The 27,336-nt window shown below is 40.2% G+C and overlaps 1 protein-coding gene across 3 annotated transcripts in view; it reads left to right on the top strand.

The window, feature by feature from the left end:
• The first annotated feature begins 699 nt into the window (after positions 1-699).
• The window catches only part of sdk2a (sidekick cell adhesion molecule 2a), a 198,697-nt gene continuing 172,060 nt past the window's right edge, over positions 700-27,336 (top strand). Inside the window, exon 1 of one of the 3 annotated variants that reach the window (XM_077528387.1) lies at positions 700-1,116. In XM_077528387.1, coding sequence (XP_077384513.1) covers positions 744-1,116 — 373 coding nt within the window. In that variant the 5' untranslated portion in view covers positions 700-743. The remainder of the gene's footprint in view (positions 1,117-27,336) is intronic. The other 2 variants (XM_077528388.1, XM_077528389.1) reach the window with 2 other exon arrangements.

Here is a 27,336-nt window from a genome sequence, read left to right as displayed (position 1 = left end):
CATTCTAATAGCACTCCATGAACATACGTCGCAGAAAATATGATGAGAGAAATAATGAATATCTGGTCTCAAATTGACATACTCATTGTGACAAAGCTGACATATTTGCATACCGTGACTGATTCTGTTGTATGAATGGCAACAGGTGGATACTCATGTTTATTGCACATTCTGTCATAAAAAAAAAAAGCATTTTTGATATCTATACTATATATCGCTGGTATAGATAGATGAACAAGCATATACTGTATTTTTGATTAATATATTTAATTTTATGGACAAATGAAGCAAAGTTGGATCATTTCCTTCAGCACCACTGATGATCTCTATCACTGCTTTAAAGCAGTGATTCCCAACCTTTATTGAGTCAAGTCACGTATTATACATTTGAAAAATATCAAATGTAAAATATAAAATTGAAAAAGTAATACACATGTTAATGTAACTTCTGCCATCTAGTGGACGAACATTGTCACTATACGTCGTTGGCATAGATAGATAGATGAACAGATAAATTATTTATAGTCAATAAATACTCATTTCTCGACCAATTAGTGAAACTGGATGATTTCTCTTCCAGCTCAGTGGTCGGTAATCATCCCTTTAAAAAGCCTGTAATTATACTAAAGTGGCCAGTATAGTAGTGCGTTCAAAGTGACGTTCAAGAGCACGATTCAAAATTTGGAGCTCACGCTGCCTGGCTCTCGTCTACTCTGAACCATACCTTGCGTGCGTGCACGCGTATGTGTGTGTGCGGGTGCGGGTGCGCGCCAGCCGGGTCTCTCTCCCTCATCACCAGTCTGACGCACAAGAGCAGCCGCGGCGGCAGCACAGCAGCGCCAGGCGACAGAAGCAGAAGCACTAGCCAGGACGCTTGTCTCTCTCACCGGGAGAGTGTGTTGCGTACGTGCGGCCGCCCCAAGAGCAACATGTTTCCTGTCTGGGGACGCGGAAAGAAGCGCTCCGGGGTCTCGACTGTGGCGGCGGTGGTTGAGGTGCCGCAGCAGCAGCACCAGCAGCAGCTCCGGACCATGGCAGCGTCTGGACGGGTCAGGAAGGTGTGGGTCTCCTGTTGGATTCTGCTCTCGGCGATGTGCTTCTGCACCCGGGCTCAAGGTAAGATGTGCAACTATTGATTGATTTTTATTTTATTTTATTTTTTACTTTATTTTTATAAAAGTGTTTTGTGGGATGTAATGAAGTTTGGAATGCTTTTTGCGCTTGGGGTGACTCGCTACACTCACTGCCACAACATTAGGTACAGCTGAGCAGACCAATTTAATGAGATGTGACAGTGCAAATCATCCCTTTACAAGTACCATAGAGCTATTAAAATGTGCCTTTTAATGTTGTGATGGCGGAGTGCACTGTATCACTCTGAGTTGCCGCTATATTTCACCCCTCCCAGTGTCACGTCACTATTGAAATTAGACAAAATGTGTGATAGAATGACATGACACATAACCATAATATTAAGTGCCATCATACCCCCACACACGCACCCCCCCCCCCCCCCACATATATATATATATATATATATATATATAGTAAAATGATTTTTTTCTCCCTTAAAAAAATATCCACAACCCCTGTTTCACTATTTCAATATTAGATTTCTTGATTGCTTAACATAATGTATTTTTGCTCAATTGAGATCTATAAAGACCAGAAACCCGTTTCTCAGCGAGAAAGCTCAATAAACTGTCACTCTGATTGTAGATGGAGCCTCGCTTTCTGCCCAGAGGCCACCTTAATGGCTTCACAGAAGCGGCCGTAATATTGCGAGAATACAACTATGAGCAGGGTTATTATTTGAGAACTGTATTACGTTTTGCCTGATGACCATTCTTTAACACATGCATTGCAGAATGAATGAGTACATCACACATGGGCAGAATATGTGAATGTGGAATATGAACTGCTATAATACACAGTAAGCTTATGGTTTATGAGCACTGAGAGGTAATGAGATATCAAATGGATGGCCAGTCGGGTAATTTCTGGCCTTCGTGTCATGATAAAATGCCCAATGAGTGGTAAAATAAAGGTTAAATACAATAAAATGTACATTACTTCTGGCTGTTGCAAGAATTGAAGGTAAGTTTGTTGAAGCTGTGGGCCTATGCATGTTGGATGTACAGTGGAACCTCAATATTTAAAGCTTGTCCTATTTGGAATCACACCCAAATTTCTTGTTCGATTTTCTTTCTTCCAAATGTTTTTCACGTGAGACATTATTTCTGATGCCACCAAAGGATGAACTGAAGTGTGCATGTTTGGCTATTTGGGGCTTGAGGGTAACACTTTTTTTGAGAACTGTACAGTACGTGAGAAGCGAAGAATATATACATGAAGCACTCAAGTGCCTTTTCCATCTTTTGCGGGTTTCAATGTGTCCTGCTAGTCAGACATTATTACCATTGCCTTTGAGTCCGTTTGTGATGTTTTACATCACAACAGGTAGACTGCCATGTTAGCTTCTTAACGCTGCCTAGCTAGCCGCCGACTGGCTAACCCCAATATGTGTGCTACTTTAGTTGTATTAGATTTAAAGTTTACAACTCAAAATCCGATATGGGAGCTTTATTACCCTTCCTCATTTGTTATTAAAGTTAAGAACAACAGATAGGAATGTAAAAAAAAAAACTAATGAAATAATAAATGTCGGCTTTCAGGGCAGTTTAAAATCAGTTTTAAAACCCCACTGTGTCCATCTTTCGCACAATCTTTTGCACAATTTACCTATTCACTGTCGGGCTCAGTCTGATATCTCAAATGAAAATTGCAAATCTGTTTATTCAACATGAGATGTTTGATGTAGGACCAAGGCTGACCTCTATGGGGCAACATGATGCCACATAAGGCAACCAGGCTGCCAGAAATGCAAAGAAGAAAAGTGTTGTGGGTAGAAGAAAAAAACAGAAGAAGCTAAGCTAACTGTTAGCACATCTTATAACCCTCTTATGGTTGCAAACTCGTCTCTTGTCATTTTTATTGTGGTGAACGACTTGATCAACACGTAAACAAACACACAACATAACCAGCTCCTCCTTTATTTGTGTCTGGCAACAGTGTAATAAGATTCAAGTCATTTTCTGATTTCTGCATTCTGTCTCACGTCGCCATCGCGACGTCCGTGAATCCGTGACTCGACCACACTCATTTTTGACTGCACAAGGGTTTGCTTGAACAGGTAACATTTACGACTGCTCATCCTGATTGTTTTCTGAGCAGATCGGGTTGGAAAAAATCGCTCTTAACATCTCGAATAATCATTCGGGATAATCGTTCAACGACATCTGACAGGCCTTTTCTTACTTTAATTTGGCCCCATTGTTGGTATGTGTGTTTACCTATGGTTAAGTCTTCCAAATATAATTGACATCAACGTAGAATATTGTTTTTAAATTCGCGTTATGGAACCACTTGTGTTTGTCTATAGCTTTTCCACAGTCCACTACATTCATGTTCGGTGGAATGATTTTAATAGAGGAATTCTCCCTGACCTACAAGACAGACATGCATTGAATTTATTCCATAGCCAGAAGACATGTTATTAGTTAATTCATACAGGACGTGGCTTGTCTGTGCCTTCCCCTCATCTTCCCGTCGCCATCCTCGGTGCGGCAAAGTGCTAAAAGCAGCATAATCCCTTTGCTTGTTTGTCTTTGAGCAGGTTGCATTGCTCCAAAGTGCTCCCAACCTTATCTGAAAGGAGTCTCAGGCGTCTCTTAATATTCAGGGCACAGTTCCTCTCGCCGTTATTACCATCCTTTCCTCTCTTTTTTTTTTTTTTTTTTTTTTTTAAAGGTAACACGCCAGTGAGTCAGTGAGGAACTGTTGAGTGCCTCTGGGCTACTTCACAGGGTTTTACCTTCTTCCCCATAAAACAGACCTCTTTCGCATCCTTTCAGTTTGCTTGCATGTCTCCTTGCCATTCACCTTTCTGTCTGGTCCTTCCTCGTAGAACGATTCCCTCTCTGCTCACACAGTCACGACTTCAGTGAAGAAACGCTTGCTATTCTGTTTCACAGTCACAGAGATCTTGTCTGCTTAAGTGGGGCGCAGATCTCTTCCTCACGGGGAATACATGTTTGCAAATGCAAAATGCCGGCGCATAAAGTCAGCTCTGCATCCTTCCTGGGGAGCAGAGGATGTCAAAAATTAGGCACATGGGGTGCCGCCGCCCTCCCCTGAGGAGCCTGAGGTGGCATGTGCTTCTTTTCGAGCAGCTTCCTACTAGGTTTGACACTGCTGCCTGCGTCGACGAGGACACCCGACAGAGTCCACCACGTTTGTCTTGCCTTAAGCGCCTCGCAGCAGGCCATTGGAAGACTCATTTAGTCCCTGCTCTCTTGTCTGTGTGCCAGCTAATAGATGTGCGGGCAGGTGGGTAGCGTGACTGATGTTGGGAAATGGAGATTAACTTGATTACTCGATAATCGATCAGAGTTCTCAATTCACGATGGAGTTCTGTTTTTATGGAGGTCCTTTGGAGCTGACACGATAACGTAGTCTTAAAGTGATAATTTCAGTAAATATTTGTGAGGAAAAAAACAACAAGAAAAAAACCTTCTAAGCCATAAATGTAAAGCAATGATGTAGAGTGGAAACTGCACTGGCCTTCCTCCTCGAATCATTATTTGTGGATATCATCATATGCTTTGTACCTCCTGTTTTGGAAGATAACCCTCTCAGGTACGTCACAATACCTGAAGTGAAAATTGTGAAATCTTATTGAAGGTTCATTCATACTGAAAAAATAAATAAATAAATCATCCAAAATGAGTTATTGTCCCAATAGATGTCATACCCCAAATAATTGCTGCTGCGTCTTCCACTTAAGGTGTCATCATATCCCCTTTCCCATTGGAGAAATAGGCTGTGATAGTTTATTAGCATTATTATTCACACAAGGACAGCAAGGAGTTAACTCCCATTGGAACACTGTTGCTAACCAAATCAGCAGCTGTTAAAGACAATGTTTTTCAGAGATACCTACTCAGATGGTATAACCTAATCAATATATTGGTCCCTTTAGCATCAAGTTATAATTACAGTAAATATTGGTTTAAAACCATTTCTCATTAAAAAATTAACAAAACAAAAAAACAGTAAGTACGACATAAAGCAAGTGTATCTTCTACCGCAAAACTTCATTTGTCTGTACTTTTGTGTATCTGGGACCCACAATGCAAGAGGACACTCTCAGTACACCACAACATCTGAACTGTAAATAGGAACTCTTGTTCAAATAGTCTTCCTTCAAAATAAGCTTACAAAAAAAAGAATAGAAAAGAAATATGGTATTTCTGACAATTTTGTCTGTCCCTTTGATGGACACCATGCCCTAGTTAGCAGGCGGATGCCTTATCCACTTAAGATAAATAAACGCCTCTCTTTTCCCATTACAACAAAGGGCTGTGACTATCTCAGTCCATAGACACTATTAGGCAGTCAAGTGGTAACTACTGAGCCCATTTGAACTCTGTTGCTAACCAAAACAGCAGAAGTGACGCAATTAAACAATGTCTGAATTCAAGTGTGGAGTCTTAACACACATCCTAAATGAGTTGCCTTTGCAATTTGATTGCATAATGTGTTATGTTTAATTGGTGTCTTGCTTGTACTACACGGAACATTTCACTGGATTCAACAATTTGTTTATATCCATGGGCCGCTATGTAGCTACGTGATTTATCAGTTCCACACAGTCTTGTTCTATTCTTGTGGTTTTGCTGCATTTTTTCATGAGTCACTTTTGTTTGGACCTTGAGTTGCACGTTTATTTTGTTTTGTGACCATGCTCATAACTCAAAAGTCGTGTATTTCAAATCATCCTTCCCCATTGAAATAAAGTGAAGTACAATTAATAGGTTATAGCATTCCCCAAAACACACAAAACATTTTTCATGTATTTTTTTTAAAAGGAAAGTAGCACTCAATACTACACGGTACTTTATCAAATATAATAGTCTTCACGTAATTAAATATAATGTAAAGAATTAAACAGTTTTTTTTTTTCTTATGATGAATCCATTGTGACACCTGGTGTGTGTTGGAGTTGGCCACCAGGGGGCAGTATAAAGCACTAATGAAGACACAAACAAAGATGACTTTCACAATTAATGTAAGTGACGTAAGATATATTGAGCGTTTTTCACAGGGCATAAATAATTTATACTCTTGAATGACTATTGTTGTATGCTGTAACCCTAAGCTTGGTCATAGGCTTATATTATTGCCTTTTCCTTAGCCAGTCTATATAAAATTTGCATTATGAGTTAGAATTGAAATTCTCTCTTTTTTTGTTAGCTTTGTAGCAAACATCAACTGGGACTGAAGAATCTTTAAAAAAAAAAAAAAAAAACTTCAATATCTGAGTTGAGCTCACTGCCACCATACAGTGCTTGTATATTGAATTTTTGCTCACAAATCAAAGGGGGAAAAAAAATCAGCCAAACGACGGCTCATATCGTGAAAACATCACAAGTCGGCTCACCCGTATGTTAAAAGGCATCACTCTATAGATTATCTCTCATTTTTAGCCAGCTTGTATATAATGCTCAGCTGATAAGTCAACATCAAGGCCGAGAATATGTCAAGTATGTTACTCTGTTAGTTCTCGTGGCTTGTTAAAATAAAGTGTAAGTGGTTATGACACATCAGTAGTGTTAATGTGGATTTGAAACCATTAGTGTAGTTAGTATCATGGTCATCAGAGTCAGTGGTGAACAACAATGTAATACTATCTTGTGAGTCTCAGGTTTTATTACCAGATTCAGATCATAGAATTGTATGATGCTTTGTCTTTCTCTACATCTCAGCAACGCGTGTATATCCCCTCGAACCTCCTCGGAGTCAAAACTATCCCTTTTGCCAACTGCCGAGTTGATGCGCGCATGTTCGGCGGCGCTTATGTTCCTGTCTATTGAGCTTTAATCTAGATAGCCGCATTGACATTCTGCCAACCGGCTGCTGCCATAATTTTCTGGACGTGCATTATTATGCAGCCTGACAGCTGTCAGCCATTTCCAAATCTGTAAATCTTCTGATAATCCGCCATGCTTACACACAAAAAAGCATTTGTTTAAAACACTCACAATCCGTGTGTGATTAAAACTGCCCGCCTCTAATGCAGGCAGCGGATCATAATTCTTGTACATGACGACGCACACCGACGGGCTCGCAAACACACCCGCGGACAGATTTAAAAAAAAAAATACAAAAAATCAATGGGTACAAAATGATCCTGCTCCATCAAGAGAAATATAATACAGTTTTAATAGAATCGAAGGCATCCCCTCGTTCCAAAAAGACTGATGACAAACCCACCCACACGAGCACCAACTCAATCCCAAGTAATAGAAAGCGCTTGCATGCCACAAATAGACCATCCATCCATGGCACAGTGGCCCCCGGCATCTGATTGCAGACATGATACCAAAATCCTGAAGGTGATGAAATTATTGGTTTGTTTTTTCAGCTTTAAGTACTTTTGTTACAACTCTCATGTGACTTACAAGCGGGTGTGTGCTGCTGTAACTTGGGAACGGTGATGCCACACGCTGCACATTATAGGTGTGGGTGAGTGATTTTTAATGTTTTTTTATTTTTTGTAAATCTGTTTGATTTAGAGTAGCATCATATCAAGGCAAAGCATGCTGAATGCTCATGTTGGCCTTGTGGATTTTACACGGCACTAAGTAGCAACATTCCGATTTTAGATATGGGTCATAGCAGCATTAGGAAATCTGGTAGGCTCAGATCACAATCAGGCCTGTTGCAAATGTGGATAAAAATCAGTCACGAATTGAATAGCTGCCCAACATATAGATCGGCTTGACTGTCAATGTGAGACTGATGTCATCGAAATAGGATTTATGCCATATACAGTTGTGACTGTACTGAGAATGTATAGATCTAAACGTGGCAACTTATAAGTCAAGAATGGCTGGAGCAGGACACAATTTTTCATCAGTGCTGCTTGAGGTCAACATTGGTCTTCACACTTCCTAACCAGATGTATGACAAAAATGCTATTTTAGATATGGACAAAATACATGCATATGTGCTGTCATGTTTCATTATACATTTCTCAGTGCATGTATAAAATATCCACGATTCTAAGCCAGTAACAAATGGTTTGAAGCAATCCACAAAATAGCCACATATTGTGATGTTTATTTTTATTCATTTTTTTTTTGTGCTAAGTCATCATTCAAGGACAGTACAAAAGTGCTGAACAGTAGACCAACATTAAGTGCAATAACTCATTTTGTGTGTGTGTGTTTTTCCCTCCGACAAAAATCACTTTCCATTTTCCAAACCACTTAAGTCATCCAAAATTTTAATATTACTAAGGTACTAATTTAATATTATTGTGCTCGTATGTTTGTCTTGCATACTATTCCAAATTCACTTTTTTTTTTTTTTTTTTTGGCCAACTCATGTTGTACTATGGAGTAGGGATGTAACGATATCCAAACATCACAATACGATATTATCACGATATGAAGGTCACGATACGATAATTATCACGATATGGTGTGTGTGTGTTGGGGGGGGGTTGCGATATTTAAATAAGATCACAATATTGTAAAAATATTGTATAAATATTGTGCTTTTGCACATAAGAGCAAAGCATATAAACCACCTAAATCTCTAATAACAATATTGAGGCACTTACTTGGTAATGCTAGCAAACATGGATCGCTTCACAAGCAAATTAGGTTCCCCTTCATCTGACAATTACCATAGATTTTAAACATAGAAGGCCAAAACATCCCAAATGAAAATTAAATTGCACTAATAAACTAGCCACTAGAGGGTGCTAGAACTGCACAAATGGAAATCAATCTGACTTTTTTAATAGATGTGTTCCTTTTCAATATTGTGAACATGACGACGACGTTATTGTGGAAGTTTTAATATCACGATATCACGATATTGCCATTATCGTTACATCCCTACTATGGAGCTGTATAGGACCCGGTTTACTAAGCCATGTATGCCATCTAGTGGTGAATGGTGACGTTACCACTTAGAACTACAGTCAATAAATATTCACAGTTTGGCTGCTGCAAATTCGCATATTAGTAATTTTTTTTTCTGTCTTAATATTTTGTAATATTTTGTTCTTTTCTGTTGTTCACAACCAGTTTTTACTTACAATTTATGTAACTTTTTGGGTGTCATGCGAAGTGTTTCATGTTCATGTATTAAAAAAATATAAACACAGTCATATCAGTCACATGTTACTTGAAAATCCACAGTATTAGTAAGATATGTTTTACAAACAACTGAAGTCTCAAAATTCCCCAAGTGTATGGATATGAGTGATAATGGTTGTTTGTCAATGCCCTGCGATTGACTGGCGACCAGTCCGGGGTGTAGCACCGCCTCTTTTCGCAAGTCATCTGGGGAATCCCTTGTCATTATCTGGTGACCTTTCATATTTTCACGAAAAATTTATTTCTGGAAATATGTCCATTTTTGTGATGCTAAGTTTTTAACATTTCACAGCAATGCAGGTAAAATTATCTGCTCAAAACAGCTGTGAGGTAGATGAATACGCCAAGTTAAAAGTCCCAATGCTGTTATATTGTATAATATATCTGGTATATTCATATATTGATTGTAATTAACTTCTGTATGATGTACCATAGCTAATTCATTTTGCTGTAGTATTGATGTGTTGTTTGGGTAAATGTGACAGATCGATGATGATGTCAGACAATAACATTAACCTGTATAGCTCATTCATGGCTTATACTGGATACTGTGGCAAATGTATCCACATTTGAAAGAGGCCTAATGGAACTGGTAGTGTTTGAGTCTGACCAAACTTGCTTTGGAGTTGCACTTTGTTTATATTCCCTACCTAATAAATGAATGTCTGCTCTCAGAATGAGGCCATATGATGCGTCCCTACACATATTCAAGTGACACGGGAATAAGCTACGGTAGCCTATCTAAATAAACTTGTGATCGGAACATGCACACCAGTTTGTACCTCCTCCACTGGAAAGACAACGGAAGCGCAGATGTAACCTCAGGGGCAGTGTCACATTAATTAATGCAGGTAACATGCTCAACTACTTTTTGACACTACATAAGGAGAGTGCATCAGATATTATTTACATGTTCTGTCTAATTGTGGAGAAATACAAATACAATACTTGGAAGAGCCTAATTGACCCTGATGAACTAATTCCACTCGGAGAATATCCAGCTCCATGTTTTATACTGTATTTCTTTTTGCGCTGCTGAGACTTGTTTCCAAATTGTGTCTCGTGGGAGCAAACAATCTGACTTGTGTGACTTGAACCAGGCATCGGAAACTTATTAAGGGGGCAGGGGTTTCTTGAATATGGCTGTCATGCAGTGTTTACTCTTCCTGCCGTTGTGGCAGAATGCAGTTAATTGTATATGTTTACTGCTCGGGGAACAGCGAGCAGGTAAAAGTTTGGCTTAAATGCTTGTTTTCTCCCTTCCACATGGCTGCAAAGAGCAGCAAGTGGCTTGCTGCGCCTCAGGTGAAACGCTGTGGCAGCTTGACTTCCAAATCAGCTCCGCTACCTTGTGTGTCTTCCACGCTCGCCTCCCCTTTCTGCCTGCCTGCTTGCTTGCTTTCTATCTCTTTCCGGCTCTCCTCCCCCCGCTGTCAAAAGGCCGTCTCCACATGTTTATTCATGTTGCCACGGGATACTTTATTCACCAAGACGGAACGTATTGCAGCAAAATCATTAAAAAAAAAGAAAAAAAGAAAAAAAAAGGGGGGTGTGGGGGTATTAGTCGGCTGAATTGCAACTGAAAAGGAACCGGCACTTCCAACCTGTTTAAGGGTGACAAATGATTGCAATCTCCCTAATTGTGGAAGAACAATACGGCTGCTGCGCTGTCAACACTTCTTAGCTTTAGGAGGCCTTTAATTGGCTTAGCCAAGCAACAAAACTGTGTACATAGTTCATAATGGCAATGTAATCAAATTAAGATGAACCGTAGGGTTTTGGCATTCGCCCTTTGCCGAACAATTGGCCAACGGGTTATGATAATGGCGGGGAGCAAATAGTAGCGTCTCACACCGAGTGTCTGTCATTCTGCCACATTAGGGATGCCGGCTGAATTTGTTGCTCACCGTGGAGGAGTTCCTTGTGCTGTCTTATTATTTTCTTGTCAATTTGCACAGAGAAAACCATCATAGCTCAAAGCTAACCTAAGAAAAACAATAGAATCTACAAATCATCATCCACATATGACATCCTTGTTGGAAAAATACCCATTTTTTTAACTAGTGGTGCCTTAGTGATCCATCTTACAAGGTTTTGAGCTGCCATTCGGCTAATTCTATGCTGTGATTTACAAACGCGAAGTCGAGATACGAGTACTGAATTCACTTGACGATATGAAGCAGTTTGGCAGTGAGTGAACAATTCTTTAGACGCTTCACGCTGTTTAATGCCACTTCAAGGTGAAGTTGTCTAACTAAACATAAAACAAAGAATGGTAAAATTGCACCTTGTGTATTTCAAACTAAAAAAAAACTCCACCTTAAAGTGACAGTGTGTAATAAGTGATCACTATATGTTTCAATATCATAGAATGCAGTTTGTTGGCGCGGGCATGCCACAGGACTTGGAAATGCCGGTAGACGGAGGAAAACACGGGACAGCAGTTTGCGTCCGGCCTGCATGCAACTTACTTTGTGAATGAGCGCACAGCCATTTATTTGAATGAACACGGGTGTGTACCTCCGCCCACACTCAGCAGTAGATTACGTCAATTAAGAACACCTAACAATAATTCAACACAGCTGAAGCACATGGATTTCGATGCACGTACACTACGGTAGCTCAGAGAGACCATACTTCGCAAGCCTACCACCAAGTCTTATTTTGCGTGAGTGAACGAGCATCTCGGTGAGCGACGGCGACTTGGCAGCCGGTGTAAAGGCCGGTGAGTGACACCAGATTTAGCTGGAGCATCTAACAAGAGCTCCGAGCGGTAGTTAGTCGGAGGTACAAGCTGGAGTGGCTAACAAAAGCGGTTAGCGGGAGAAGCTAATAAGAAAAGCTAGTAAAAGCTTGTGAGAGCAAAGCAGAAAGTGACAAGCGACAGGAGTCCGAATCACGGGACTCAACAACCACCACCTGCAGGCTGTCAATGGTAAGTAGCAATTGGCCCTTTGGGTCCTACACTAGCTACAACCATCAAAAGTATCAAATATATATATATATATATATATATATATATATATATATATAAATGTATGTAGATGTGAAAGAACATTTTAATTTTTTGCATATTGTTGAAATCTATAGGTTATATCTATAGGTTTTTAAAAATGTAACTAAATTTTAGTTCACCACTAGATGGCGCTAAATATTACACACTGTCCCTGTAATTGAACATGCTATTGACAGGCTAACGAATCACAAGTCAATAGACAATTTAACACTAATCACTGACTCACTATATTATTTATCCTCTGTGAAAAACGACTAGTATGATTACAGCTTACTGAGTCACTCAGAGTAGTGATGACTGCATTATGCTGCCTCCTGGTGGCCAAGGTGGGCACGCCAAAATGATCAACACAATTAATTCAATTTAAGTATTAAACCATGATGCATAAACAGTCTAAATCTTATTATTCAATATTCATATAAAGTACAATATTATAGAGTGCTGGTTTCCCTTAAAAAAATACACAGAATAAATTTAGGTTCTTTTTGTGGCAGGGAGGCTGGAACTGATTCATGGCATTTCCATTCATTTCAAGGAGGAAAAATGATTTAATGCAAGTGTTTGGAGTTACAAGCTTGATTAGGGAACAAATCAAACTTGTATCTCAAGACACCACTGTAACGCATTGTTAAGTGAGGAAGTTCATTGTAATCACATCGTCAAGAGAGCTTTTTGTTTATGTGTGTGTGCTGTTCACTGATGAGCGAGGAGGCGGAAGCACAACACCGTGGTGGCGGGTGCCAGTGTGGGGTTTCAGGTCGCAGATCAATTCCCTCCGTGCCTTGAGGAAGTCCTATCTGTCTCAAACCAAATAAGACTGCAACTCTTCCGCTATCAAGAACAAAAGTCCCAGAGAGTGACAGAGAGAGGAAATTACCTCCAACATTGTGGAGAAGGGGGGGGGGACAGACACGATGCAAAGCGTCTCTGCTCATTTGATTTGTCTAATAACATCTCGACAAGGGAGTAAAGATGTTGCGCTGCTTCATCAATGCATCACTCGAGGAAGCCATTTGAAAGCACTCTGAAAATGGTGTCATTACTTTCATCCTAGGAGTGGAGGAATTGTTTTCCGAGGCAGCGTTCTTGGACCGTGCATCTGTCTGCAAAACCCCCTCAAGCTGTTCCATGTAAACATTTAGACAACACAAAGACAACTTGAGCAAAAAAAAAAAAAAAAAAAAAGGGAGGTGAGAAACAATGCGGCATAATGTGAGCCATGAGTCTCTGCTTTCATTCAGCCTGCCCCTCGTGGGGACCGGCGAGTGAGTGTATTCTTGTGAATAAAACGGCAAAAGAGGCAGCCATAGGCGGGAGAAATTGTTGTGGGCCCAATTTATCTCTCTTTGCCAGTAAAACAACGGCTGGTACCAATCTATTTTCTTTGTACGTTTGCGGGATTGAACTGATATCTTGATCTTCCGCACCATTTTTAAGCTGACCTTAAAGCAAGCCCGGGAAAAAACAACTTCCACTGTGTCAAATAGACTCTTCCAGCTCGCTCCTTCATGCTCGGCTTGTCTTATTCCCACTAACAAGGCACCGCTTTGGCCTGGAACAGACATAGTGAGATGTCACTTTCTTGTGTTTTAAAGCTATATGTCTCAACATAAAACTCAGCATTGATGTCGAGCAGTTTGTGCAAGGACAATAAACAAGCTACTATGATGAGAGACCCCCCCCCCCCCCCCCCCCCCCCCCCAAAAAAAAAAGTAAAATAAAAAATAAAATAAATAAATAAATCAGATTTGATAAAGATGGGGGTAAAACAAAACAAAGAAAGTTTGAATAAGGCCTTATATTATTGCCTTATTTTCCATTCATCCATCCATTTTATTAACCGCTTGTTCCCCACAAGGGTCATGGGGGTGCTGGAGCCTATCCCAGCTGGCTTCGGGCAGTAGATGGGGTACACCTTGAACTGGTTGCCATCCAATCGCAGTGCCATCCATCCATCCATTTTCTTGACCGCTTATTCCTCACAAGGGTCGCGGGGGGCTGCTGGCGCCTATCTCAGCTGGCTCTGGGCAGTAGGCGGGGGACACCCTGGACTGGTTGCCAACCAATCGCAGGGCACACAGAGACGAACAACCATCCACACTCACAAGCACACCTAGGGACAATTCGGAGCGCCCAATTAACCTGCCATGCATGTTTTTTTGGAATGTGGGAGGAGACCGGAGTACCCGGAGAAGACCCACGCGGGCACGGGGAGAAGATGCAAACTCCACCCAGGAAGGTCCGAGCCTGGACTCGAACCGGAGACCTCAGACCTGGGAAGCGGACGTGCTAACCACTCGACTACCGTGCCGCCTCGCAGTGCCATATTTTATTTATTTGTTTATTTTACTAGGGGCACAGTGGTATGTAATTATTCACACGTCCTCTCATTTTCACAGTACAGCTCTGATAAATCCTACTACCATGTTTTATATTCACATTTTATTGTGCAAGTTTTGATGCAGTGTAAACATAATAAACAAGTTATACAGCTTAAATGCGAAAAAATGTCAAGCTAATGTTTAAGATGGCAGTAACATGATTATCAGGAAATTTTGTGTTTCCCGCATGTTGTGGTTATCAAGGCAGAATTTGCAGTTCATTCCTGGGTGGAGTTTGCATGTTCTCCCCGTGCCTGCGTGGGTCTTCTCCGGGTACTCCGGTCTCCTCCCACATTCCAAAGACATGCATGGCAGGTTAATTGGGCGCTCCAAATTGTCCCTACGTGTGCCTGTGAGTGTGGATGGTTGTTCGTCTCTGTGTGCCCTGCGATTGGTTGGCAACTAGTTCAAGATGACCCCGCCTGAAGCCGGCTGGGATAGGCTCCAGCAGCCCTGTGACCCTTGTGAGGAGCAAGCGGTTAAGAAAGTGGATGGAGGTTAAAAAAATAGTGACCACTCTGGCACAACCCCCCCACCCCGCACCCAGCATTATACTAACTGCATGTCATGTCTCGGTTGTACGTATGCCGTATAGTTTACATACAAAATACACTAACTAAGCACTGAACTAATTCCTGCATACAGTCGTCCGCTGAACAGGAGTCCGTCAGTGATGACTGATAGGTCCGTCTACTGACCGGCTTCGGGATGAAAATCCCCTTCTGGGCATCAGTTTTTTGAAGGTCCGTGTCATTCGCCAGAAAAACGGGCATCCATTAGTGACGGACTGACGGAGCTTCCCTCATTACTGCACATCTCTGGTCGTTCACCACCAAGCACTCACACACATTGGTCTGCCTTCTTCTTTGGTGTTCTGTCTTTTTCAAAACATTAAAAAGAAAAAGGCAAATATACTGATCGTACATGTGAGTAGATTACTTGCACTGCCTGGAATTTTAGGGTCAGTCTAGAGCCCTGGTTATCGCCAAAAGAGATTTTATGCAGCAGCTTGAGAAAGAAATAAAAACACAGTTAAAGGTAAATAGATGTGCTGTTTTGATATACAGGGGGCCCTTGGTTTCATATTTCGGAGTTCCAAACTGCACACAACGATAAATGGTAATGTAGATTCCACAGTGGAGTTCAAATACATGGTCACACAGCACAAGTAGGGCATACTCATACTTACTGCTGTGTCACTATCATTTTCCATGACCTTGCTGTGTTCTTACCATCTTGACCAGAAAGATGAATTTCAAATAAAATTCACCATCATATACCCACAAGTGAGCCATCTCAGATGCGCTACTGTGAGAAGTTGGAAATCTATCAAGGATAACGTTCACCACTAAACCACTGAATTGACTTTACAAAAAGGGGCACTATGTGCTCATTATTACAATAACAAGTGAGTGCAAGCTTGTAAACAAACCCTTGATGAGAATACTCTCACATTTTCCGACAACAGACTTTTATTTTTTATTTTAATTTTTTTTTTGGGGGGGGGGGGGGGGGGTATTTTTGTTATTAGAAAAGACGCCTTGATTCAGGTGTTGTACTTCTACTTGATTAGATTCGAAATCGTGACGGTGCAGTTAATTGTGTGCGCGTGTGTGTGTTTGCTTTGTTGACTTGATTTCCACATGTAAACAAATATTCTATGCTCAAATATGAATGGAATAACGAAACGTAGTTGCAGTACTTGGTAGTCATGACAACCAAGCCACAATGTTAGCATGACCAGGTGCTGCTTGGAGGACAAAATAACGGTAGAGCTGTGTTGTGTGGTGGTCACCAGTTGGCAGGGCGTGCTAATCAGACCGTTTGGAGCATTTTTGTCCCATCCAAGGGCATATTCCCTTCTGGAGTGGCATTACCCGATGCTCACGGTCTGTAGGCCTTCCTTTGCCTCGCAGTTCCACAGGATGGAGTAGTGGGGGTGCTTTTGCCGTCTCTCATCTCAAAAGCTGCCTTTTTTGACCTGGAATTGATTGTTTCGAGTGTTTTTTTACCACCTTATTTGCCATGTCCAACATCAAACTACCCTATTAACCTTCCCAGTGCACACCTTCACTGTAAACAAACAGCTTGAGATACCGATTTGCAAAAACACAATCTCGGCCAGCAGGGAGCTCTTTTTTTTTTGGGGGGGGGGGGGGGGGGGGACTTTTTGTATTCAGCGATTTGTCACCGTAGCGCCGGCACCTCTTTCAACATACTTGTAATATACTTTTTTGATCTGTGTCCTTGTCCCAAACATCAGCGGCGTGTCAGTTTAGAAGCTTGACAGTGACGGGAGCTGACAGAAGCGGCGACGCTGTCCGCCGGCACGTGCCACATGTGGCTTCACGTCATACTGTACATGAGAAGGAGAGAGCGCTTCGGGTGTGAGGTTGAGAACATATGGAAGAACTCGAAAAGCTCACACAAAACAGTTGCCTGACACAATTAATAAATGATGTGGTAGCCTGATTTATGAGTGCTGTATCTTACGAGCGTTCCAGTTATGAGGCGTCTTTTATTCAATGTTTAACATTTTTTATTTGTGAAGTGATGGTTCCACACCTCCACCTGGAGCCCGATGCATCCGTGAGATCCACACGACTCCACAAAGCAAATGACGTTCGAACGAGAGGCCGAGGGCGCGCGTGGCCGCGGATGAGTCGGACGCTCGCGGGAGCTCCCACCGCGGAGCGACGCCCGGGCCAGCCGGCTCGGTTTGCGCTCCCCCCACCCCCTTCCCCACGTCCACTCAACATTGGTCCCGGCCTGGGGCTGCGGCCAGCGCGGGCAGCTAACACAATCCACGGCAACACAGTCATTTACCAAGGCACTCCATATGAAAAAACAAGCAAGGAAGTAACTGAGGTTGTTCATTACTATTTATGTTTACATTCATTGCACTATTTGATAAAAATTGCACCATTTCAATTGAAACCTGTTCAGAAAGCATAGTTGGCTTAAGATGGCTGTTTGTTTTTCTTTTAGGGCTTTATATACATTTTAAATATGTTTAAAATTTTACAAAAATTCTCCGAAATGTGAAGATTAGTCTAAAAATATGTAAAAAAACAAACAAACAAAAAACGTGATAAAATCGAGATTGTGAATTTTTTATTTTTATTTTTAAAGAATCGTGAAATGACATTTTTACCATATCACCCAGCCCTAACATATAATAATAACATAAATATTATTATGTTTTGCGAAACAATGCACTGTTATTTTTGGAGGGAACGAAATATTTCCACTTCCGGGTCATTGATTTAAGTGTATGGCGGCGCTGGCACAAGCATGGATGGTTTGGAGAGACTTTAATGATCTTGAGGTGTCCGAGGCAAGGACATACTTTGAATGTAAAGCGATAAGGTATGAACTAAATACTTAATTAACTAAAAGTGAATTAACAAAACAATTGTGGTGTTGATATGATGATAGCCAACTTGCTGTTGCTAATGGTTGCTAATGATATCTCTTGTTCTCTTGCAAACAATTTGTGTTATTTTGCAATATGTTTTGCAAGTGTCATTGCGTTACAACACAATAGTTTTGTGTTATGTCGCAAATTATTGCATTATAACGTGTTGTGTTTATTTTCGTGCCACATTTTAGTCAAAGCAAAAACAAATAAAAAATCGGTCAAATGACGGTTTGTTATCTTGGAAAGTTTAGTCACTTGAATCTCAAGGCATTACTCTGCATTAAGAAGAGTAAATGCTTATGCAAGTGTAGCATGTCATATTATGTGCTGTAACTAGCTCGGTAATTTGACACTCTTTCAAACGTTGCTTTTTCTTGCAAAGAATAGAATGTCATAAGATTGAGCCAGTCTAATTAAAACGCACAGCGCTGCGGAAAAGCTACTTGACAGCATGAATGATGGACATTATTCAAGTGTCAGGTACATATTTAAATCAATATAGCCCAGCAGCGCCTATTTCAAACTGGCTATTCAACCAATTTCAACATTCTTTGAGAATGAATAGTCGCAAGGCCACGGAAAGCCCATGTTTAGACAATGACGCATAAATCTGCCAATACCAAATTTGGAACGTCACGGCTTTCTGCCTCCAATGATTTTTGGCTCCTCGGTGGTTCGACGGGAAGCCTGTGATGTGTATGTGAATGCAAGTGATACTGACAAGTATGGAAAAGGTCTTGTGCGGGAAACATTTGTTTGCGTTTGCAAGGCAGCTTGACGGACTAACCCAGTAACAGAAGAATTTATTTAATTATAATGGCACATGTACACTAATACATTCTCCTGGTCTGACACGCGCATTCGGAGTGCACGTATGCACGTGGATGATTTCATTATGGTTAAATGGAGCTTTTCATGAAAAAGCAGCCACCGCTCAAAGTGAGGCCACATGAAAAGACAAAATCAGCTTTTTTTTTTTTTTTTTTTTTCCCCCAGCAAGCAGCGTGTGGCGTCGGCCCCTTTTTCAACCCATTCAAGCCGTCTCGCTGCCACATCAAAATCGCTGCCAACTGCACTCAGGTGTTTGGTGGGGCGGGGGGGATGACGGAGAATGAATATTGTGACAGACATTGTGAGGAAGCACAGGTGTAGGGGAGCGTGGTGGCGTCAAAAAAATGAGAGTGGGGTAGAGCTCAACGTGCTGAACAGTAGCATAAATCCTAAATTCTGTGCGGATCTGACGGTAGCTAGGAAACAGCTGACACTCAAATGGGGGGATCAACGGGATTAGTGCACCCATATTGAGCACAAACATGGACCCACACCCTCCCTCCACCCCACTTTGCCCACTGCCAAACTTAACCGCAGTTCTGTCAAAAATGTCAAAATTGGACAATTTTGGTAAAAATACGCATGTAAAATAACTCATTTTCCAATTCATCAATATTTGCCCTGCAACCCACACATTTAACCTGCTAGAACCACAGCCTGACTCAAAACTTGCAAATAAATGCATTTGATTTAACAAAACGGTTGTCAAGGAAAATATGTCCGATGCTACATTTGACCGTAAGCCAAGAAGGAAGAATGAGTTTGTATGAGACTGCTGTCACATACAAATAGGATCTAACCGGTACTTGCTAGAAATTCCTGCAACTCTTTTCAATGTGCTGTAGAATCTGCTCCAGAACCGCATATGTTGCGCTCCATCCAAATCCAAAACATTTTCAATGCATCGGAATTAACAAAGAATATGGGAGATTATTGTCACATGAAAGACAAAGCCAGTACTTGCCTGAAATCGCTGCAGTTTCTTCAATGCTCTCTGGCCAGGTTTCCATACATCTTTTCATCACTTTTGAAATACTTTGATCCAGAAATCCATTATTTTCCATTATCCATTCATGCTTTTTATTTTTATTTTTTTTAAAGGCAGATTACGATGACATTATGTGGCAGAATAAACATCAAATTCTTATGACAGATTAACTGGCCTGATTAAAAAATATAGAATTTATTCTTGGTCCTTTAATACAACAATATGAATTACAAACAGAATGTTTTGCATTACTTCATCCTTTGTTTATAACTTTAGCACAAGTAGGGCTAGGTATCGATTCAAATTTCCTCAATCGATTCAATTTCGATTCATAAGAGTTTAGTTTGATTCGATTTTTTTTCTGATTCAATTCGATTCACCTCAGTTCAGTCCGATACTTATTAATTATGGAACATCAATTCTTCTTAAATATCGTGTACATGATTAAAAAAAAAAGGAAAAAAAAAAAACCCACAAAAATTAAATTTAAATTAAATTAAATTACATTTTGCAGAGGCAGTAACTTGTTAAATGATTTTTTTTTAAAGAAAATAGCACGTATTATAATTATATATATATATATATATATATATATATATATATATATATATATATATATATATATATATATATATTAGGGCTGCATGATATTGGAAAAACATGCGATATGCAATATACTTGCCGAACGTAGCGATATCGATATTATTGCGATATTTAACATGTACCTAAAGAAATTACATTTTTATTATCTAATGAAAGAAAAACATTTTTCATGCGACAAAATAAGCAACCTTAATGTAATCTTAGTTAATTAATTGTAATTATGTCTTAATAATTTTCAACTATTGGATGGCGATGCACATTTTAGTTAACATCTGACTGGTCAAATTCATATAAAAAGCATAAAATTCAGTATAAAACTTATTGCATGCCTTTGCGATATGCATATTGCAAGGGCCAATATCGCGAAAACTTTTTTTTTTCCGATATATTGTGCAGCCCTATACATATATATATATATATATATATATATATATATATATATATATATATATATATATATATATATATAAACCTAAATGTTACACAAACATTGAACATGAACATGAACGAGATGAAAATGTTTTCACAACTCTAATTCAATAATTGTAAATATAAATTAAAATGATTTTGAATTGTCATAAAGTGCAATAAGTCAGGTCTTTCATAAATGTAAGAAAATACTTTTGAATTCATGTTAACAGTAAATTTCAAGAAAACGGGAAGGTACAAAAAAATCCATCCTTTAAAATTAAATTTTTCTTGTAAAAGGTTATGGGGAAAAGGAGATATTAAAATAATCAATTAATGGTTTTATGAATCGATATCATGCTCAAAAAGGAAAATCGATTTGATATTGATTATTTGATTTTTTTTTAAACCCAGCCCTACTACTTAGCAGAATAAAATTTGTGAGTTTTTTTCCCCCTCTCATTTTTTCTTTTTTCAGTGGGGGACGGCATTTAAATGTCATAGCTTTGTATTATGTTGTACTGTGTTAATGTGGAATAAAAAGGGCCCCAAATGGTTGTTGGTGTTTTTTTTTAGTCGATTTTAGCCAAAGAGCTAATCAAGCTAATCGGACGAAATTCTATGTTTCTATGGGAGAGCTAGTTTATAATTGTAAACATATCTGAGGTGGACAAGCATTCCAGAAGAAATGATTTTTTTACCTTTAGAGGTACATGGTGTTTCACTGGTGTGGTCAGCCTGTTCACCACAATTGATTTGGCTCTTACATGCTCTCAAGGACATGCAGAAAATGTCAATAGTTGCAAATCAAAATGAGAAACAAGCAGAAGGCCATTCGAACGCACAACCCACACAAAAACATTCAGATGCAAGTCACCGAACAACAACAATAAAAAAGACATTGCATCTGAGTGAGGGGGATTTAAATGTCAGAGGCAATCAGTGCAGCCGTTGGTGATCTGAGTGAGATTTCCTGTCACTGGCCCTCCAGATGCAGCCTCTTTAATTCTGCAGGGGGCTGCCATGTCCCGAATACCGCGGCCTCTGTCGTCTCTCGTCTTTGTATACCTAAACAAACCCGAGTCTCAGCGTCCCCCTGTTGGTGTGCGTATGCTCCAGGAGGACCTATGACAATGCGAGACCCCCCCACCACCGCCGCCACTGACTCCCTCCGCCGGAGAGGAGGCGGACATGTGAACGCACTCCGGACTGACACAATTCCTTCCCGCAAGAGAGCCGAGCCAGATCAGATATGCGTCACGTGTGACATATATACATATGATGGCTCCAAGATCATTTGTGATGCTTGACTTGGGAGCAAGACTGTCACAGTAGTTGGAACCGCCAAAGTCAAACGTACGTTCATTGGGATAGGACCTGAAATGGAAGTGACTACTCGCGGCTGTTTGCAAACAGCACATTTTGACAGCGCTGAAAATGTACGTTTTGTTTACTTTGGTTTACATTGACTTTTTGTATTTGAATGGCACTTTCTTCATGATTACCTGAACTAGAACTTGTTGCTTATGTCTATTTACAAATCTACAGTAGACTCTCCATAACGTATGTTAACAACTGGAGGTCGATTGACGTTATGTAGTACAACCAGCAGCGTTCCATTGCACTATATTGTGACAAGTTCTTTTTTTATTATTAATTTTTTTATTTAACCAGGAAGAGTCCCATCGAGTCCTGGCCAAGACAAGTGGCAGATCGTTGTATAACAAAGAGACAAAACATGACTCCACATGGCTACAAGCTACTACATTATAGACATCATAGATGCACGAGATATATAACAGGCAAATGACTTAAAAATAACATCGAATTAAAAACAGTTGCATTGTTCCATCATTACTGTTTGGAAAACATTTTTTAAAAACACTGAATGATGGGAGTGATTGCAGATTTTATGTGGTTTGGAGTTCATTCCAAACAACTCGAGTTGAAAAAGCTGTTTAATTAAGTTCTGTTTTTGACAATGGAATCGTTAATAGCATTTTTTCCGATGACCTTGTCTGATAAGTGCTACTGTGGTAAGACAGCAGATTTGAAATGTAAGAATGTAGCTTACCCATAAGTGCTTTAGCAATTAAAAAAAAAAAAAAAAACAGTGCATGAGCTTTTCTTCTAATGTAGAGTGAGGACCGTTGTACAGTTTTATACAGAATGCAGTGGTGGGTTCGCGCTGGTGCATCTGTAATGAAGCGTAGGGCTGAGTGGTAGATGACATCTATTTATTTATTTCTTAACAAACAGGAGTTTGCATATTTTCCCCGTGGCTGCGTGGGTCTTCTCCGGGTACTCCGGTCTCCTCCCACATTCCAAAGACATGCATGGCAGGTTAATTGGATGCTCTGAATTGTCCCTAGGTGTGCTTGTGAGTGTGGATGGTTGTTCGTCTCTGTGTGCCCTGTGATTGGCTGGCAACCAGTTCAGGGTGTCCCCCGCCTACTGCCCAAAGCCAGCTGAGATAGGCTCCAGCAACCCTTGTGAGGAATAAGCAGTCAAGAAAATGGATGGATGTAATCTGATTATGTGTTATTTTCTGTAACAGAATACAGTTACATTTATTTTATTTTATTTATTTTTTGTATCATGAACAGAGTTCTAAATAAACTTTTTTGATCACCAGCCAATATGGCTGGTGATCAAAAAAGTTACCAGCCAATCACAGTTTTCACCAGCCAATTTTTTATTTTATTGTATTTTTTTTACTAGGGGGGTCCCAATACAACTTTTTTCACTTCCGATTCACTACCGATATTGCTGCGAACAGTACTTCCAATACCGATGTCAATCCGATTCAATATCAGCAGGAAAGGAACATGATACATGCTGTTGTTTGTGGTGTTTTTTTTTCAACTACGAGTTGGGCGTCGTTTGAATTTGGACGATTGCTGTACATCAATCCATTGACAAATTTCATAGCAGATAGGCTGGATCTGTTTGCATCTACAACATTAGGCCGACCGTCTTTTTTCCATCTACATTTACTGGATCGACTGGCACTCCTTTGGTGATTGAAATTTAGTGGGCACCCCGGGTGCTCCTGGGCATAGAGTACATCTGACTCATGCCTCATGCATCACCGGCCAAATTGGCTGGGAAGATTTTCTAAACTCCTACCAAAATGGATTGTAACCCGCATTTGGCAGGTTGGTGGGTGTTTATTTAGAACCCTGATTGTCAATATGCAACACCGGTTCAAGTATTACGTTGCTCCGGTCTCTTGCCTGCTTGTCAGGTTGCATCCGCGGATGCCTTTCACAAGTGTGCTCATGGCACATGCATATAGGGCTGCAACTAATAATCATTTTAGTAGTCCGTCTGTCCGTCCATCCATCCATCCATCTTCTTGACCGCTTCTTCCTCAGAAGGGTCTCAGGGGTGCTGGCGCCTATCTCAGCTGGCTTTGGGCAGTAGGCGGGGTACACCCTGAACTGGTTGTCAGCCAATCGCAGGGCCCTTTTAGTAATCGATTAATTTATTGATTATTTTATCAATTAACCAATGAATTTGATTAAAATATATATATATATATATATATGTTTTAAGTTCTATACCTTTTTTCAAAAACATGATTTTAGTTTAATAATAATTTAAATTGACAGTGCGGAAAATCCACACTGTATTTGAACTGTGATTCCGTTTCTGGTTTGGTATGTAACAATGTCAGAAAATTGGCAAAAAATGTTCATTTACTTTGATAATCAACTAGTTGATGATTGCACCTCTACTTGCAAATATGAAGTGTCCATGCTACTGTAATCATGCCACATGGATGGTGCTACATCGGGGCTAGCGCGTGTGTAGCCCCATCAGAAATCTGTATAGACCATCCAGCATTTTATTTGATATGCTATCATATATTTATATATTATCTTCGAAGTTCAAGCCCCCCTTTAGCCCCGGTTGAGAAAAAAAATCCTGGGGTCATGCCTGAGAAGACACCACCTGTTGGTTTTGGTGAGGTGTCCGTGTTTTGTAAAGGCGTGATTGATGATTAAGCGACTTCAAGCTATAAATGTCTCGGCGAATAATTGGTTTAAATCCAACCAATAACCCAGTCTGAACTGTACCGCCCCCCTGATATACAAGGATCTTGGAACAGTCGAGCTGTATGACTTCCTTGACACCAATAAGTTCTGATTAGCCAAGACTAGTTTGGCATCATCTTATGACATCTTACATCTTAGGTCGTTGCAAAAAGAGTTAAAAATTCACTGAGATTCCACAGGAAAAAAAAAAAGTGACTCGCTGAAATTGTGAACAGCGAACCTCAACTACTTTTAAGATTTTATGATGCAATGGCTAACTGCCTTTTATACTTGCATGACAGTTAAGAGTGTTAAAACGTGTCGATAGCTAGTGATAGACCGATATGGTTTTTTCAAGGCCGATACCGATACAGATTATTTGTAGTCAAGTTGGCCGATAACCGATATTTCAAGCCGATATTCATTTGCAGTAAAATGGGGAGGGGGGGGAATTCTTTCAAACTATATATAATTTCTCACTGAGTAACAAATTCATGTGAATGTAGCTCATTTGGGGTTTTTGTTAGGGTTCGTAAAAACGTTTCAAAAGGATTTTTGCGGTGAAAAATTGTGTGAATATGTTCCAAATGTGTTTACGACAAATAAAAACTGACTGCGAACATCTTACAAATCCTGATGAAAACCCCAAATTCGCTACGTTCGCAAGTATCCCCTGCTCAGTGAGCTTTATCGGCCTTCAGATTCAAAACATGGCCGATGCCGATATTTGTCAAAATGCCAAATATCGGCGCCGATAATCGGCCGGGGCCGATTATCGGTCTATCCCTAGGACTCGATACAGTCAAAGTTTTACGCTAGGGCAACTTTTAAAACAAACTAATTAACTTTCCATTGTTTCCTATGGCAACATTAGTTTTGGATTGGAAAAACAATAGAAAAGATTCTGTTGAGATTTGTATTAATATTTTTGACTTCGTCTATTACCTGAGGCTACATTTCCACGTCCTTGTCCGTCAGGGTTACACCTTTTTCTTGGTCAAGCCATTTTAATTTGGAGTAGAGCAGGGGGCTGTCAAATAATCATTTCCACTCCATCACAGGAAATATTTGAGCACACTTTTTTTTTTTTTTATTGTAGACACGCCAGACATGTATTTCGCCTGCAGGTTCAGTCAACGAGTTGAAGGGATTCTATCAGTTTAATGAAGTTGTTCAGGCGGATGTTTAATTTAATGGAAAAAAAAAAAACACATTTATTTCCTTTTTTGTAGTCAGTCACTCAATGGGGCAACACGATTAGATTATAAAGAGAAAAAAACCCAAAAAATATTTCTGAGCGCCTACTGTGCAGAAATTATTTTTTTTATTTTTATTTTTTTTTATTTTTTAAAGAGGCAAAATCAGGTGAGTGGTTTTGTAGCTTATAAAAATCCACAAAGAAGTATAACCATTATGCTTGGCCACAATCATTCAAGCACAGCAGCTACTTTCTCTCACCTTTTATTATTTTATTTTATTTTTTATCTTCCTCGCCGGGCCCCCAGAACTTGATGATCTCATTTCACTGCTCGAGCTCCTGTTATTGCTATAAATGTTGTAAAGTGGACGCAGCATTTCTGTTCTGCATTAGCAAGGAATAGTGACGAGGAGAAGATCAGCCACCCAAACGCGCGCGCACACACACACGCACACGCACGCAACAGTGCTGACATGCAAACGCAAAGGGTGGTGGTGTTTAAAAGCTTTAATCACACCGCTGCTCCGAGCCCCAACGTGGCAGTGCACTCTGCATCATTGAAGGCTTGTTTTATTAATGTTGTCCAGAGTGAAGTACGGTGGTATAGTGGGATGGTGGGGTTGGTGTGGGGTGTGGTGCTAGTGGGGTGTGGGAATGCATTGTGCTCTTGATTTAAAGTGGGGTGGAGCAGAAACAATGGCCATGAAAAAAACATGGAAAGGCTGTGTGACGCAGCCCGCATGCTTTATTTTAGCAGGCACTGAGGCCAAAATGATGCATGGCAAAGTGGATGCTCGGCGCGGAAACATGCGGGAGCGCTTAACCATTGTCAACAAATACTCTGGTTTTAGCAGAATAGTTGTAAAATTCAAAACATACTTTGTAACCTGGACTGTAAAAAAAAAAAAATGCTATGTTGCTTAACCTTGTTTGCGAAAAGAATAGATCCATAGAAGTCCAAAACAACTCATTACAGGAGGGTTTATTCTGATTTTCAATCGGAATCAACCATTAAATATGGATTTTGACATTTTCAAAATATATTCTATTTATATTTATTAGGGATGGGCAAGTACCGATATCAGGTATCGGTATCGGGCCGATACCAGTCTTTTTTCGAGTACTCGAGTACTCGTGACGCAGACGAGTACAAGCGACCGATGGCAGAGGGGGAAGACGTTAAGTGAGTCCTCCTTGCCTGTAACTAGCGCTAGCTT

Source organism: Festucalex cinctus, chromosome 1 (genome assembly GCF_051991245.1).
Source record: "Festucalex cinctus isolate MCC-2025b chromosome 1, RoL_Fcin_1.0, whole genome shotgun sequence".
Lineage (NCBI taxonomy): Eukaryota > Metazoa > Chordata > Actinopteri > Syngnathiformes > Syngnathidae > Festucalex > Festucalex cinctus.
Note: the sequence above shows the minus strand (reverse complement) of the source record. Positions and strands in the feature narration are given on the sequence as shown.